Here is an 18168-nt window from a genome sequence, read left to right as displayed (position 1 = left end):
AAATTTCACTCTCATCATTTTTTCATAACGTGCCTAAAGAAGTATAACTTCAAAAAGACAAATCAGCCATTGCAAGCTAACCATAAGCCCTACAAATTTAGAAGTTTAGAAATTCTGCTTACATTATATAATTTTACGTTGTCCATAATTTCCACCAATGGATAAAAAAAAACAGGTAATACCATTTAAAAATCATCTAGTAAATTACATTTAAGGCTCAAGTATAATAAACTTAAAAAAAAGTTGGGGAATTTTTTTAGTAAGTCATCTAAAGTTCAAACCTTCTTAAATAATTTTGTTTATTGGAGTAAAATGATTTGAAAGCATTACAAAATACCTTATTTTCCTATGAATAAAATAACAAAAATATTCAATTTTTTAATTTTTACTTGTAGCTATTTGAACACAAAACCTACAAATACAATTTAAAAATAAATTAAAGAAAATGGTCCTCTCAGCTGAGCTTGGTAACACGTCATTCTTGTGTACCAAGGGACAAGAGTTCAATTCCAACATTTGGTTATCTAAATTTATTTGCATAAAGTTTGTATCCAAGTGGTTAAGGACTCACTATAATCTTAAGAGGTCTTTCACCTTTAGCCTACGTGCTACCTAAAACCCTAACTTTAAGCCTTAAAATTACAATTTATAAACACTAAAACTAAGAAAATAACGTACCTTTACTGCCATTCTCAGCTTTATCAACAAAATAAATCAGTCTTGCTACATGGAATGCTGCTTCAGAAATGTAATGAAGAACCAACAGGCAAATACCAATCCGAGTAAAACTGAAATAGTAATATCAATAACATTTACAAAACAGATAAACATAATTAGATGCAAAATAAAAACTTCAGATTTTCATATTTGAAATACACCTAAAAATATAAGTATTACACAATTACTGCATATAATTAAGTCCAAAACCATGTGACCCCACAAATAAAAATAATATCCATGCATATTCAACACTGCGAGATTTTGGCAACATTAAATTAAGTTTACAGCACATAAAACATTTACAGTGTTCTATCTAGCCCCCTAATTTTTCTAATACATGTAATTTTAAAGAGATAATAGAGCTATCTTTATCACACAGTAGCAAAACAAACCATTTTTGCTCATTCATACAATTCATTAGATATTTTTATAGATTTGTAAATATTATTAAGTATTTGTTTCATAAAATTCAACACAACATTTTTTGATAAAAATATAAATATTTTTCAAAAAGGCCAGTCACCATAAGTGATTATTTTAATAACAAAGTCCTAATGCAATACAGATAAGTAGAGACCCAAAGAATTTGAGAGTTAAGTGACTTCTAGTTTAAATTCCAGTCACCTCCATATTCAGACAAAAGTTCCAGTTCATTGGCTTCTTACTTGTGAGACGTGTTAACCGGATAGCCTGTGATTCGATACTTCTTTAGTTGAGTTTATCTCATTGGCTCATAGCTTCAAATAAATTGTAATGAATTTTAGCTTATCAAAAATTGAATATGCAAATTTTCCCAGTCTCTACAGATGAGCCATTGTATTCAGTTTAAAATGCATTAAAATTTATTATTTATAGGTACACTTCCATTAAAGCTAAAAACATTTTTATATAACTGGATGGGTTCGCTTCCCAATAAAATATAGACAGGGTGACACAGGTATAAGTTAGGTTCCCTTACCAGAAGTCTACTGTCTTTTGTTTCACCTGAGCTGAATGCAATTTTATTACCAAGTAATTTTCATCTAACCAGATATTTTTTTTTAGTTTGTAACATGTCTACCAACATAAACATAATTAATGTAGAGATTTGTGTTAAAATAAAGTAATTGGAAATTTTAATGCATTTGTTTCAAGAACTTAATTTGACCCAATAGTGTGTTCAAAGTGACCCAAAGATAGAAGAATTGTAAAATGTTACAGCTTAACAAACTGATAAACCAATTTTCCTGTATTGGGATATTTAAACCTTTTATGTATATACCCTAATGTTGCTTCAGGCGGTTTCCTACAGATAGTTTCAATGAGATCCTATCCCATGGGTGACATAAAACCTTACCTTTTTTTTTACTTTTATCATTTACAATGAATCAATGGGGGATGGAATAATCAGCTGCTTTCTTTAGCAAAAAAAATAAACAACAGCTAAAAAAATTAATAACTAATTTATTGTAAGAAAACATCCAAGTGTTTTCAATCTCACCTCAATTGATGGAATTATAAACAAATCATTACTCCCCATGGCACATTATTTTAACCAGGTATACTCTGTCACTTACTTGAGCAAATAAGCTGCCAAAACGTAGAAGAATCCTAGGGTAGCATATCTGATCCGGGGCATCATTTCTTCTCGTTTTGTCTTTTGAAAGTAGAGTTCAGGGTAACAATGCAACCAGTAGGCCATCTGAATAATGAAGTAGAATTTGAACATGAAAGTCATTTGATTGTGAGGATATCCTTCCCACAGTGAAGGAATGTTCAGCAGAAAATTCTCTCTGCAAAAAAAAATAGTTCAATAAAAATTTTTAAGATAGACTCAGTCCAACTAAGAGAGTACACACTTAACTGTAGAACTGCAGCAGTATACACAGACTGCAAGACCAAAATGAAATAACCACAAGTTATAAAGTGTTAAGTGTACACATACGCATACGCATAAAAATTCACATCTTAACACATACATGTTTATATAAAATCAGACACATAGAACATCGAATTACCACTAATAAATAAAACCGACTCCTGGTAATTGAACCAAATTGTATTAGATGTTAAAACAATTTAATACATTCTAAGAATCTTTTATAATACAGTAGAATTTTCAACACTACATTGCAACTGAAAATAACTCTAATCCCTACATTCCTTTATGCTTGTCTAGTTTTAAATTCACAAGAAATACATGATTGTGGACGAAATTCCATGTTTAAAACACCAAATTATCAGCAATTTTTTTTTTTTAATTAATGAAAGAAATATTACTAATCAACCAACTTCCTACTGTGAAAATTTTAAACATTTGCCACCAGATTTTAACCTTGTGGTTCTGTTAAGGAAATCATCATTCCTGGCAGCTATTTGCTACAATGCTCTAGATTGGACCCTCATTCAGGATGATCCAGGTTTTAATCCTATTGTTATCATTCTGATTCCAGTTTTAGATGATTTCCAGGATTCATGCAAGTACTTCAATTGAGCTCTAACCATATGTCTCCTCCTTTAATAACCTTGTTGTCAATGGGCCAAAGCCATATAAAGTAAAATAATAAATTTTAGATTTCAGCTAGCACTGAGGTTTCAATGATATGGGGGCTTTTTACACTAGCAATATTTGTACTGATCCAAGCATCATGACAGCCAATCATATAATATTTTTTTCCATATTCAATTCAGATATCTGCACAATTTGTTTGAAACACTAATGTTTAACATAAAACATGTGATTATTAAATGTCCATTTCATGAAGTCCTAAATCTTAGTTCAAATCAGTTGCTCTATTTAAGTGATTCATGTTTGTTCTGCGCACTTTTAAACCAAGATTGCTAATGAAACTGTTACATCACTGTAATGTCATGTTAACAGAGCTTTTTTTTTTTTTTTTTTTTTTTTTTTTTTTTTTTTTTTTTTTAACTACTGAAAAACATTTTGATGGTTCAATGGTTTGAAAAAGGTTCAATTTTCCATTTAAATATGGCAGCTCTGCTGTTGGTAATATTAGGATGACATTATAATTTTATATTGCAGCAATACTTTTATTGATACAATCAGTGGTCTGAATACAGTGAAACTCCCACAGGGTGTACTGGATTGTGGAAATAAAATTTAGTGACTTTTTCTTGACCTTTGTGACATTCAATCATAAAATTACTAAGCCAAATTGTTACTGGGGGTGGTAGGTTATAGTTTAAAGTATCTTTGAACATGAAAAATAGTTAAAGGAAATGAGAAAGTAAGTAATAGGATAAGTTAATACTTTTGTATTACTATGTACAAAAAATAACATTTCCTTTCTATGCATACATGGAGTTTCAGCAAGACACCCTGCTAGGAAGTTTGATTATTTTCTAAGCTATAAAAAGAACTTTTCAATTCAAATTGCTTAGTTCCTAATTTTGTTTATTACAAAAGTCTCAGAAATGCCTCAAAAGGAATTACAATTTAAAAATGTGTACATCAGCACAAACACTTTTAATGATATGAATTTAAAAACTATATGAACCCAGTTTCACTGGAAAAAGAAATTAATTTTTGACGTGACAACGTCTAAATCGATGAACGCCGGCTGCACGCGCGAAAAAGTGTCCCATTACGCACATTGTCCCATTACGCACATTGTCCCATTACACTGTTTCCCGTTACGCTCATTGTACGCTTGCACCACATCTATCTCTCTTCCACTCGATTGGAACAACCATCGATTTTACTTTTTTGAGGCACATTAAACTTGAAACACTCCTATTTGTTTCCTACTTTTCCTATCATCATCCTATCCTTAACAGAATAACACAGATTGGAAGAAGTTAAATAGCAAACCTGTATAAAAGTTATAGTTAAAATAATCTCTTCATTAAAGTAATAAACATATTTGAATTAATGAGTGCAAATAAAAGTAAATTTATCAATTAAATTGTAGATTTCATTTCACTCCTTCTTTGAATCCATACAAAATAGTGATAATTCAATAAAAATGATTCAATTTTATTCATAAAAGTATGCAATCATTACATCAATGTTTTGTTATGCCGTCACGTTAAACTATCGTCCGTAAACCGACTTTACAGACAACCAATATTTTATTTTTATCAGCACAAATTTTTAAATTTCAAAATAAATGAATTAGTCACACGTGTTTAAGATTAAAAACAATACAGCAATTTATAAATTTATTTTCATAAATTTATAATTTCCTTTGACACCAAATCCAAAATCATGAAATATGGCAAATTGTTGAAACAAACTGGGTCGCATGACATTTTTGTCAACAAATCTGCCATTAAAAAACACCCTTTCTCACACGATGAATAGGGTACATAAGGGTGTTAAGATGGGTATCTATATGTTGCAAACAACCATAGCGTAGCCCCATTGCATAACCAAAATATGCATGTGCGGATGGGATTTGTTGCAGCAAAACTTGACACAAAGATACACAACGGGCTTTAAAAAATTTTATACAGACTATCTAGACAAACACTATAACACCCACCCCTCGAAGAAGCACTCTAATTCATTTCATTAAAATAGAGCACTAATCAAAATAATTTGTTTTCCAATCAAGGTAAGTGAGCTTTCTGTCTACCCTTTTAATCAAGATACTACCAGCATAAAAATTAATTCACAGTACTTATATATGTCTGAAGTCATTTGAAGTACATTTAAATAAATGTTTAAAATCATTTTTAAGATTAAACAACCCAAAATTAAATTTAAAAATCACAAACCACATTGTTTACATAATACGGCTAGGACATAACATTCCTATCTAGATGCTACTAACACTTCCGAGTTAAAAAATGTTTTTGATACAGTATATATATTTCAGTTATAATATATTAGAAAGATTATTTAACCTGTCAATGTAATTCCCGAGTCTGTTGTTTAATATCTGTCATGTTTTACCCCTAGCACATCCTAGTGGGCACGAGGTAAACTAGCCTAAAAGCTTCTGGCTTTTCTCTCCGGAGCTGCTGCTGACACGCCTGATATGCGGGATGGCAGGATATAATCATTGCTACCCAAGTGCTGTTGCACTGTGGCCTCACTGAAATAAAAACTCAAAAATTATTTTTGTGATCATGGTTTATGGAAGAGAAATATTCCACGGATAACTCGCACCTGGATGATCGGGAGTCTACTGTATGTTCATAGAACCTATTGCAATTGCATGAAAACCTCTCAAAAGAACAAAAAGCAATTATTTTCATGATAGAAAACCTAACCATCTATCATTTCTCATTATAAAACCTCATGTCGCGACAGGTGTACGTGATTAACTAATTAGGTGCGTTATGGACTGCGGACAAAGGTGCCACCATGGATGGACACGTGGACCCGGGTAGCGACTCTGTCTTTGGGTCGTGACGTGACCCATGTGGGTGCTACGATAGAATCCCCCCTTTTGGTGCATTAAAGTCTACCCTATCAGCCCCCACTGAGCGGTAGATACGCTTTTACACTACCGAGTGATGGTCAGTGGGCTCTTAGGGCATCCCACACACCAAGGTCTCCCATGCAGGAAGTAGACGTGATCGCACAATCAAGTACCCACAGAGCTGGTTGAAAGGTTTCATTCTGGTTGAGTCGTACATGAACAAACACAATTATGAAAGTAAACTTTACGTTATAAGCTGCAAAATATGCCAATGAAAATTCAACCGGTTTAGGGGAGAACCAGAACACCACATGGCCTGGCCTAGAAACTAAGTCACGCCGTTTGATTTAAAATGTCCTCTAGGACTTAAATGATTATAACAGTCTAGTCCTCTAGGACTTAAAAGATTAATTAAACAGTCTACTACCAAGGGTATACCTTGAAGATGAAGAAGGTTTAAAAAGACATTAATGATGGCGGCTGCTAAAGATCAGTTGAAATAAAATGGTGAAGTCAATGAGGTGCATAGGATGCGTCCTAGGATGAGAGGGTCTGGGTTGTGGTCCAAGTGTCATGGCGGCAGGAAGCAGTTGAATCACTGTTAGGCCATTTATAATTACGTGACGAAACAGATAACAAAACTTCTCGAGCACTAAAAATTAATTACAATTAATTATTATGTATTAATTCCTCTTTACTCAATCAATCCAACTTCTCAGGATTTGTCAATGGATCTACTTCTGAATTAGAACGTGAAATAGAACATGTTTAGGTCTCCAACTAAGAAAGCAACCTCAAAAACTTTGATAACCCATGATCAACCGGCAAGTGATATAACTGACCTTGAAATATCTAAACCAGAATCCTTAATTATAAACGATTTAATTAAAATCACGAAATCTCTTTGTAAAGAGTGAAAACCTCGTACTCCAGACTTGACTCATGGATTCAAAAGAAGACAGAAGCAATTAAACAAAAACTGATCCACATCAAGCAAAATCTATGCACCACAAATGAACATGTAACTTCATACAGCCAAGCAATCAAGAATTTTTCCTTCAACAACTCTACCGACGGTGCGGAGTCTCAAGGTGACACTGGCAATCCAAGCCAGCCTCATGACCTACATTCCACTCAGCAGGAAACATGCAGCGTCATGAGCTCTAACAACAATAGCCAATGTGAAGACAAGGACGGCTTCACTGTGGTCCAACATCGACACAAATTATAATCTTCTGGCAACACTGAAACATAATGAGAAAACCAACAAAATAAAGTGCAAATGAAAGTGGATGTCAGGAAAATATCCACTCTCAAAATGATACCTAAAACTACATTAAAAAAAACCAAAGCATTGTTTGTAACCAGGTTTTACCTTGCGGTTCAAGAGAAGGAAATAATTGAATATATTTCCAACAAATTAAACTTCTTCAAGTTAATGTGACTAAAATCAAAATGAAAAATAATTCATATACTTCATTTTATGTGTCAGTACTAGAAGAATTTAATAGAATAAACAACATCGTATTTTGGACTGACATTGAAAAAATAGAAAGTCTACAAAATAAATTGACTCAATTATTCAAAAAGATTTTCCTCATCCTAATCTAACTCCCCTTGCAGATCGCAGAGCCCATTTGGAACTCCCTCTTTATTCATAATTCTCATAATTAAAAAAATAAAACGCAGTTATCTTCTTTATGATACAGGCCTAAGAATACCTCAATTTAATTCTCACCCATTTTCATCATTATGTACTCTTTGTAACAATAATGATCTTATTTATACTCATTACGAATTATAATATACTTAACCTTGAAATCCAACAATTTATAAACTCTAGTATTTTTGGTATACCTTTCTATAAAACGATTACTTATCATTATCATACTATTGTTATTGTATCGTAATTTACTTTCAATATTTGTACATTTGTATTCTAGATCACTTCATACTACCTTAATTGTCTGATCTCTAACTTTTGTCTATTTGTCCATTATAGTAATAATCCATATGTTTATATTTCACTTTTTACATATTGATTCTGTCATATGTGTTGTCTGTAATTGCTGTATTGGTGATTTGTTTGTATTTGTTATTATCACTGCATGTGCGGCTGTCTAGCCTGCTATGATGCCGACGGGTGGGAGTCCTTACATTTTCAGTGATAATATTGTAATTGTCCATGTGTGTCATGCCCACCAAAAAAGACTAATGTCTGTCGATGGGTATGTTACAACAAATAAATAAAAAAATTACATTTACTTGTAATAGTAATTATTAATCAAGTTCAAAAATAAACTGCCCACGTAGGGGTACATTCCAAAAGTGTTTGCGCACTGCGCTGCTACATTCTTATTTAGGCTGAAAGAAAACAAGACACTAGGGGGATTAAAGTATAAGTAAAATTAACAAATTATAATACTTAAAATATTATTTTAGGGGTGCGTGGCAGGCACTATTCTTCTCTTGCAGAGCGGACACACACACCCACACTCGTTGGCGGGAGGATTGAAACAGAGTGTCATGGTAGGAGGAGAAGGGGGCCTGAAGCAGAGCGAGGCACATCGGGCATATGGAGGGCATAGCCCCGGTTGACGTCAAACCATAAGAAATCTTTAATAAAGTCATTAACAAAGTGGGATAGGCAGTAACCTGGGTTGTTACAGTTGAAATATAACAATAGCTGTACATTTTTAATTACATTAATTTTAATCTGCTGTATGAGGCAAACATAATCAGAACATTGAAGAATGTACCAGTGATGTAAACATGTGAGATTAAGAGGTGTACAAGTGATAAAATCACAATAAGTTTACCATTAACTATTTGCACAACTAAAATATTGACTAAATTTCAACATTAAAAGTTTATTTTAAAACTCATGTAATTTATTTAAAATTTAGCTTTAATATTATTTTTATTTTATTAAAATTGAAAATAATATATTTATCCAACTCGTAGAGCAACCCAAGCGTAAACAATTTTTACCCAACTTTGGCAAATCTCATATTAATTTATATGCACAGTATTTGAACATATACGTCATCTAGATTCAAATAAAATCTTAAAAGCCCCATTATCTTAAACATTTCTATGTAATAGAGTAAGTAGTGCCTACTTAGGAATGTTATCTGTTATGCCCTGTTATTTAACAATGTGTTACGTAAATGTTTAAATTTAATTTTACTTTTTTTTTCTCTCAAAATGTTATTCAACGTTTATTTAAATGTACTTCAAAAGTATTTAGACATATATTAATACTGCAAATCAATTTTAACGGAAATAGTGTCTTGATTAAAACGGTATACAGAAAAAACACCTAACTTGATTGGAAAATGAATTATTTTGATTAAAATACTGCCTCATAAAAGGAAATTATTTGATTAGCGCTGTTTTAATAAGCGCTCTGATTTCCTGGAACGAATTAGGGCATTACTTCCAGAGGCCTCTGTTACAGTGTTTGTCTAGATAGTGCAGATAAAATTTTAATTTTTTTTTCTAACATTGCTTTAGCCGTGTTTTTCAGTTTTTCCATGGACCCCTTGACAGTCATTACCCTGGATAATACAGAGTATACTGTATAAGCATGTCTAAAGGAAATTATTTGAGAAAAATGGTTAGTTACTAAGGAGGTAACCAAAATTATTCATAAACATTTTCACCTCAGTGCTTACCTGAATATAATGTCACCACCCCACAAAACAGACATTACGTAAAATGTCACCAACTGGCCGGACTCATTGAATTTGCTATGCTTCACCTTTGACAAGTGTAGTTTACGACTAATTTTCTGAAAACAAGAACAAAGAACTATTCAATAAAACTATAAAAGAAAATGTTTCCGCAACACAACTCACCATTTCACAGTAGTCCTTACAAAACAATGTAAATCATGAAATAATGGTTCAAATGCAAATAATTACATCTGATAAAACACTGTCTACAGCCATGACAGGTACAACAGATCATGCACCTGGTAAGAACATACACTGCATTGTCTTATGGACTGCAGCAGTTGAAAGTATTGATGCATTACTCTTTGTCAAGAGTCACATAGAATTAACAGTAAAAACATAGCTAAACTTTGTAATAATTACAGAGGTGTAATAAAGGTACCAATTTTTTTTTATTTAACATGAAGACAGCTAACAGCTGATGGGCAACACAATGCATAGGCAGTATCATTCAAATAGTTAAAGTATTTCCATTTTTGGGTTGAGCTCAATATAGTGGGAAATAAACCTTCGAGAAAAAAATCAAGTCAACGTAATCTTTACACTAAAGCAGATAGGTAAATAAAAAAGTGGCTGTATGAGATTCATCACACCAAGATGTCAGGAATTGAAATTATTCTAAACTGAATATTTTCATTTTGAAAGTGCTCTTTAACTTCCAACAGTAGAATGCTTTCAAATGCCAAATATAAAGTAAATTCGGAATGAAAATTAAGTCTCACAATCTTAAGAATCTGCTTCCTGAAAGGTAATAGAATCCTAGATAAAAAACATTGGCAGACTATCATAGAGCATTTAGACTTTCCAAATGATTTTTCTGGTTCATTATACTCAACTTCAAGATGCACATGCATTTCATTCTGCCTCTTTATCCATCCACTATAACTGCTTAGCTAGGTATGTCTCCAAATGGTGTCAGTGGTGTTATTTTGACAGTTCACACACTTAGGCCAGATGGCCAGAAATATAACCAAAAACCCTGCAGGTTAATCAAATGGAGTGTTTCCTTGTACTCAGTTAAAAACTATGTCACCTTATCATATACTGAATGGGTTATGAAAATCCTTGTACTAGTAAAAAACTTTTACTTGAATAAATAATCAAATATCTAAGTATGGAGAAAAAATATTATTTCCTCATGCAATAATGTTTTCAAACACATGATACACTAAGATTTTAAGTGCTCAACTACAGAATTTTATATTTAGAAAATGAATACTCTTCATATTCAACTGACAACTTGACACAGTGGTATAATACTGATGAAGTTTTATGTTAAATAAAAATAACCTAAACATTAAAAATTATTTTTAAAAAGTGATTTGAATCATAACTCACACAGTGTGGCTTTTAAACATCTCATAATAAATTCCCAGACTTTTCTAGGTTTGGAAAAAAATTTCCATGACCACTGATATTATTTAGTCACCAATAACTATCAAAAACTCAAATTCGTGTCTCATAGGCATACCAACTTTACTAGGTATTCCATCAGGCAATTATAAATTATTTTATCCCTCCACTTTCTATAGCACTGAAGTCAATGCGCGTGGTCAAAGTGCTGATATATGTACTTATGAGCAAGACGGAATGGAAGGAAAACTTTTTGAAGTACAAATAAAAACAATTCTCTGCCATAACTTCAATTTTGACATGACGTCTAATAAATCAAATAACGCCGGCTGCATGCACGCAAAAGTATTCCGTTACGCACATTGTTCCATTACGCTGTGTCCTGTTACGCTCATTGTACGCTTGAACCACATCTCTCTCTCTTCCACTCGATTGGCCTATGCGTCCGAGGAGAAGAAAGACAGCGGCAGCACACAATTTACATCTACACGTGAACTGTTTCGTCGACTGTTTATAAAGTGAAGTGAAAAGTTAATGTGGTTTTCATTGCTTATTACAACAACAATTTCGGCAATAAAGGTTAATTATCCTTGCATTTTAAAAATCTGATTACTAGTATAATTTCAAGTATTTATTCTTTTATTATTAAAATAAAAATGATTCAATTTTATTCATAAAAGTAAGCAATCATTTCATCAATGTTTTGTTATGACGTCACGTTAAACTATCGTCCGTAAACTGACTTTACAGACAACCAATTTTTTTTCAACCTCGTAAATAAACACGGTCATTAAAAGTATTCCCTGAATTTTCCTTGTTGCTGAAAATTCACTAACTTTTTCAGGTTTTCCCTGCTGCTAACCAACCCTGATACAGTTAAATATGTGCATGACCAGCGAGATAAAAAAAGTGATTGTGATTTACGTTACGTTCAGCTATATAATACTCAAGTAGCTCAATTATAGTCTTTCTGATGAACATTGAACAAAAAGCTGCTTTAGATTTAATTAAGGATAATTACTCACATCTAAAATGTATTCCTGTACAATTGCATGCATAACAATGCAAATCAGGAAATAGAAGAATACTGCACAAGCATCTTTCCAACCATACATGTACAGCACAGGTTCAAATCCATCACGAGGTGCACTTTCTTCTGCAGAGGTGTTGTGATGAACAGCAATAAACATATATGCAAATGAAGACGTTGCCTAAACAAACAAACAATATTATAGCAACAATCAACTACAATCTTAGATCCAACAAACAATCATATACATAATTAGTCACAACATACAATAAAGTAGGTAAAAAATATATATATTTAAAAAAAACTGTATTTAGCAAAAAAGGAACAATAATTAACAGCTGAGATTTATGTACCATGTGTATTCAGTTAAGGTGAAAGTACCAACAAGATTCACATAGGCTTTGAACCATTTGAACTATTAAGTTGCTGATCAGAGCTAAAATTTAGGTTATCATGGTGGCTGAGTTTTAGCACACTAAATAGCAAAACATCACACAAGTTAGTCACAGCTAGTAGGCCTATACTCAAATTTTACCAGTAAAATAATGCAGAGATATTTATAACCATGCACAAAACTAGTTTAATTATATTGGCAAAATTACTTTATAACATGATAATCACTTTATTTTATAGGCTACTTGAAATTCTTTAAGAGATTCCAAAATAACAAACGTAACTCTGCTAGGTGAACATCAGACTATGTTGCATTTTGCGTGCCAATATAATTTATATAGTAAACTAAAAACTTTAAACTTAAAAATCTTTTAAATTGTTGCACAATTATTTTAAATGACTTTAGATGGTTATGATATTGGTTTAAATTACCACATAAATGCCATTAATTTTAAATGGCAAAAAGTGTCCAGCATCATCCTTTGAAAAATATACATTTTTAAGGGTGATAATTTTTTTTAATAATAATTAAAACCACTTACATGAAATTGCATTCATATAGCTATTGTTTTATATTTTTATTTTATTTTGACATGACGACTAATAAATCGATGAACGCCGGCTGCACGCACGAAAAAGGTTGACTCATTGTCCCATTACGTGGATTGTCCCGTTACACTTTGTCCCATTACGCTCATTTTACGCTTGTGCCGCATCTATCTCTCTTCCACTCGATTGGAACAACCATCGATTTGACTTTTTCAAGGCACATTAAACTTGAAACACTCCCATTTGTTTTCTACTTTTCCTATCATCGTTCTAATCTTAACAGAATAACACAGATTGGAAGAAGTTAGATAGCAAACACGTATAAAAGTTATAGTTAAAGTAATCACTTCATTAAAGTAATAAACATATTTGAATTAATGAGTGCAAATATAAGTAAATTTATCAATTAAATTGCAGATTTCATTTCACTCCTTCTTTGTATCCATACAAAATAGTGATAATTCAATAAAAATGATTCAATTTTATTCATAAAAACATGAAATCATTTTATCATGTTTTGTTATGACATTGTCACGTTAAACTATCGTCCGTAAACCAACTTTACAGACAACCAATTCTTTTTCAGTTTGAAAAAAATTTAAACAAGTCTGAATAAATATTATTTAATATTGTGAGTTTGAAATACTAGCACTGACAGGTTAAAGTCCCTTCAATAATATTTAGGGGCCACATTCTTACATCACTACTTTTCCAGAAATTAATAACAAAATTCCAAAAATAACTTTTTCAAAAACTAGAGAAGTTCCTGTATTTACTCTAAAAACAGCATCTTTATATTCCTGCTGATTTCTAAAAAATCAAGTTTATAGTTTACATTACATTGCCATTTTTGAAAACTTTTTACATACCTATGGAGAAACACCGGATCTGCAAAACTAACATTCACAATATTCCATTCCGCGGCCGTGTTTGTGTATTTTCAATATAAATATTATAAATTTCTTACATCATGAGAATGGTCTCTTAGATTAGATTAGCTCCATTTAAAATACTTTAAAATATTCTGGAGGTTGGTTAGGTTAGTAAAGCTAAATCAAAATTACTGTGTAACATTTTTAATAGTTGCTTAGGAATTGCACCGTATAATATAAACCAATTCACACAAGTCCATTCTGGGGCCCAAACAGATCTAAAGTTCACTGAGGTCACCAAAGTTTGCAGAACTTTAGTAGAGGATAAAAACGTGCATAAAAGATGTCCATATCATCTTTCATAGACTTAAATGACAAAGATGTTAGAGAATAGTTGAAATACATTAAAAATATGTTTAAAAAGTGTGGACAGTTGATTTGGTAAGGTCAGCTACATTAAAAACACTGTGAAATTGTGTGAACAGTAAGTTAGGTCAGGATAGTTCCAAAAAAAATCGTACAAATATAAAATAACTTACATTATATGCTCTTTTACGTCCTCTTTTCATAACCGCCTGCGGAGATAAGAAATTCCAAATACTTTAGGAGATATCGAATTTTTTAATTTTCATATTTGGGCAATATTTGTTAAAAAAATATTTAAAATTCCAAAAATACCTTTATTCTGTGCTCTTTAACTTCCTCTTTTCATTAAACCCGGCAAAGATCAGAAGTTTCAAATACTTTAGGAGATATGGAATTTTTTAATTTTCATGCTGTGCACTGATGCGGCGTTTAGCGGGAAGCCTACGATTCACTCATCCTTCTGGACATACCCGAATACTCACATTGGCAAGCCTTCTTTTCTTAAAATTAGCAAGAAGTAATTAAAAATACTTTAAAACATTGTGGATGGTTGGTTATATTAGGTAAGTATAGCTACATTAAAAAAAACTGTAAAATCATTTTATGGTTGCTTAGCAAATAACTTTTTAATATGTAGCTATCCAGCGCTAGGAAACCGTTTACATGATTTCACAGTATTTTTAATGTTGCTATCCTAACCAAATCAACCATCCACAATGTTTTAAAGTATTTATAATGTAGCTAACATAACCTAATTGACCATTAGTTTTCATGAGTTGCATATTTATTTACAATAAACAAAAAAAACAAAAACCGAAGATGCACGATCGGGCGTTAGCCTCTCGTCTGTTAAAAGAAGGCTTGCCAACATGAGTATTCGGGTATGTCCAGAAGGTTGAGTGAATCGTAGGCTTCCCGCGTTCACCATTGTTGCTTGTTTACAAGTATATTTTTTTTTCTTTCGCAACGTAGTTGAACGACTACATCACGTAAAAATAAAATTACGTGAGTTCCTACTGTTCATCCTTTTTCCCGGTTTGTTAGGTCAGGTCAGCTACATTATAAATACTTTAAAACTAAACAACCATTAAAATTAATTTTTATTATTTTTAATGTCCGTTCAGTTTCAAAGTATTTATACTGTAGCTGACCTGACCTAATCTACCTTTGTCCCGTTTTGTTAGGTCAGGTCAGTTACATTATAAATACTTAAAACTATACAAGTAAAATTAATTGATATTTTTTTAATTTCCGTTTATTTTGAAGTATTTATAATGTAACTAACCTTACCTAATGGAAAATTTCTGTTATTTAGGCATTCACGCGCGCACGGCAAAATATAAAATGGCGTCTGTTGAATGATTACATAGGGCTTGTATTGCAAAATAAGAACGGCGATATCTCCAAAAGTAATTGGAATTTCTTATCTCCGCAGGTGGTTATGAAAAGAGGACGTAAAAGAGCATATAATGAAAGTTATTTTATATTTGTACGATTTTTTTTGGCGCTAATCCGTACACTACATATTTACCCAAAAGCACACAGACCCACACAGGAAAGCAAAAAAATGGCGGTGGCCATGTCAATGCACAGGTGTTGTAAAGTAAGCTATAAACCAGGATTTCTCAGAAACCAGTAGGAATTTATCAATGCTGTTTTCAGCGTAAATATAAAAAAGGCTCTATTGTTCCATAAATTTTTTTCGGAATTGTATAAATTTCCAGAAAAACCATAATGTAAGAATTTTACCATATTTAGTTTTCCATTCTTCAGAGGTAAATATATTAACAAATATCGCCCAACTATGAAATTTAAAAAATTTAATATCTCCTAAAGTATTTGGAATTTCTTATCTCCGCCAGGTTTAATGAAAAGAGGAAGTCAAAGAGCATAGAATAAAAGTATTTTCGGATTTTTAAAAATTTTTTTCACAAATACCGCCCAACTACATATTTACTTTAAATTGTTTTGCAGGAGCGATGTTACTAATTAAGTGTAAAAATATTCTATTTGAATGACAAATTTATATTATATGTATATATCTACCCTAACAAACCATTAAAACAATAAACTCATAGAAACTACTTTAAGTATTGCAACTCCTTTTTCCAGAATAGTTACTAGTAACAATAAAAAAATTATTATCTTATTAATTTCAGAATTTCTTGTAATGAAGAGCACCACTGTTTCATTATTTAGAAAATGTCAGAAGAAAAGATAGCATTTTAGAATTTAAATATATATATATTTTTTTAAAAGGGGGGCTCTCATTCTGAACTATCTCTTACATTACAGATTTTTACAGTTCTAGTAAAAAGCCCCCATTAATCTGGTAATACCCAAAACACCATTTGTGATTTTTTTATATATAAAAGCCGCGATTGTTGACATATAACCAATTATTTTCTTCGTGTCGCGTTTTTGGACTGTGATTTAAGAATACAGCATGCAGCATCTGCTAGCATTGAAAAAGAGACGCACGTGTCAGCCATATGTAACCCACCGAATACTAACGACAGAAATAATACCCAAAATAAATGCCAAACAATCTCACAACACACACACATACACACGAAGTACATAATTCAATATTGTTGCATTAATAATGAAACTATTAGAAATGCGATTACGAGAATTTAAAAAAAATTTCACTCTTAACATCAAGTTTGCACTATAAAATCCACAGCATATATTTTTCATTTAAAATTACATTAATAAAGACGCTATACTTGATTTTGGTACCTTAAATAATAAATATTTAAAAATTTCAAACTCACCTGAACCATTAGCCCAATAACAAATATCATCGCAACGCAAGATACAATATCGGCATGATTTTGAATAATAAATTCATGACTAAATATCTGTGGCGTTTTAGACGCCTGTTTCCGTCCTTTTATCCCCATAATTAACTTCTAATTTCAAACGAACTTTACTTCCAACTTACGTACTTTCAAGTTAAAGAACTGAACAAATGACGAATGACATGTCGATGTCATCAACGGAAACTGTAAACACTTTTTTTCTAATACTGCCAGTAGATATTTAAAACGGCCATAACACAGATATGTAATTGAATTAATGTTCAGAGAAAATTTTTTGGTGCTATATGACAATGTGACTAGCGGAATGACTGAAAACCGATATAGAATTGCTAAACACTATTTTTGAAAATTCGCTAGTGGAATTATGGGTCGAAAGGACTTCACAAAATTTTGCAACTAATCATTTGCTGGCGGAATTGCAATTCCGCTAGACAGTTGAGAGGTTTTTTTTTGTTTGTTTTGTTTTACAGAACCTCGATTGGTTGAAAGTGGAGACTCCATTTTAGTTCTGAAATACATCAAAATTGTGTGAATATGATTAAATTAGGTAAACTCCATTTATAATTTTGTAAATTTTGCGAATGATTATGTTACATAAGGTACGCTCCATTTAAAACCAGCAAAAAAAACCATCGCCGGTAATCCTCTGTAACACCGGCTGTTATGCCACATCAAAACACGCCCCTGAAAGATGAATTCATCGATAGTGTGAGTGTAGAGAAGGGAACCACCACGAGGTCGAAGGATTGATAGCCACCATCATGACTATCTAGGAGTGTAGATGTGTTCAACTACCATTGCCATGCATGTATTCGTCCACCAGATATAGATCCCAAACATTGTTATGTAATTATTAATTTTTGATTGTTAATTAAAGTAAATTTGTCATTTGTTTTGCATATTTAAAGAATATTGTATACTGTGCAACTATGCCACAAATATCAGCCCGAGTCG

The 18168-nt window shown here is 32.0% G+C and overlaps 1 protein-coding gene across 1 annotated transcript in view; it reads right to left on the bottom strand.

The window, feature by feature from the left end:
- Positions 1 to 17401, bottom strand: part of LOC134529194 (translocating chain-associated membrane protein 1) — a 35133-nt gene extending 17732 nt beyond the window's left edge. Inside the window, exons 1-5 of the mRNA XM_063363040.1 lie at positions 17167 to 17401; positions 12205 to 12390; positions 9767 to 9882; positions 2277 to 2492; positions 679 to 788 (exon numbers count right to left, since the gene is read on the bottom strand). Of these exons, the coding sequence (XP_063219110.1) occupies positions 679 to 788; positions 2277 to 2492; positions 9767 to 9882; positions 12205 to 12390; positions 17167 to 17295 (757 nt within the window). The 5' untranslated portion in view covers positions 17296 to 17401. The remainder of the gene's footprint in view (positions 1 to 678; positions 789 to 2276; positions 2493 to 9766; positions 9883 to 12204; positions 12391 to 17166) is intronic.
- Positions 17402 to 18168: the final 767 nt, after the last annotated feature.

This window comes from Bacillus rossius, chromosome 2, assembly GCF_032445375.1.
Source record: "Bacillus rossius redtenbacheri isolate Brsri chromosome 2, Brsri_v3, whole genome shotgun sequence".
Taxonomy (NCBI): domain Eukaryota; kingdom Metazoa; phylum Arthropoda; class Insecta; order Phasmatodea; family Bacillidae; genus Bacillus; species Bacillus rossius.
The sequence above is the reverse complement of the archived record's forward strand: the minus strand, read 5'-3'. Positions and strand labels throughout refer to the sequence as shown.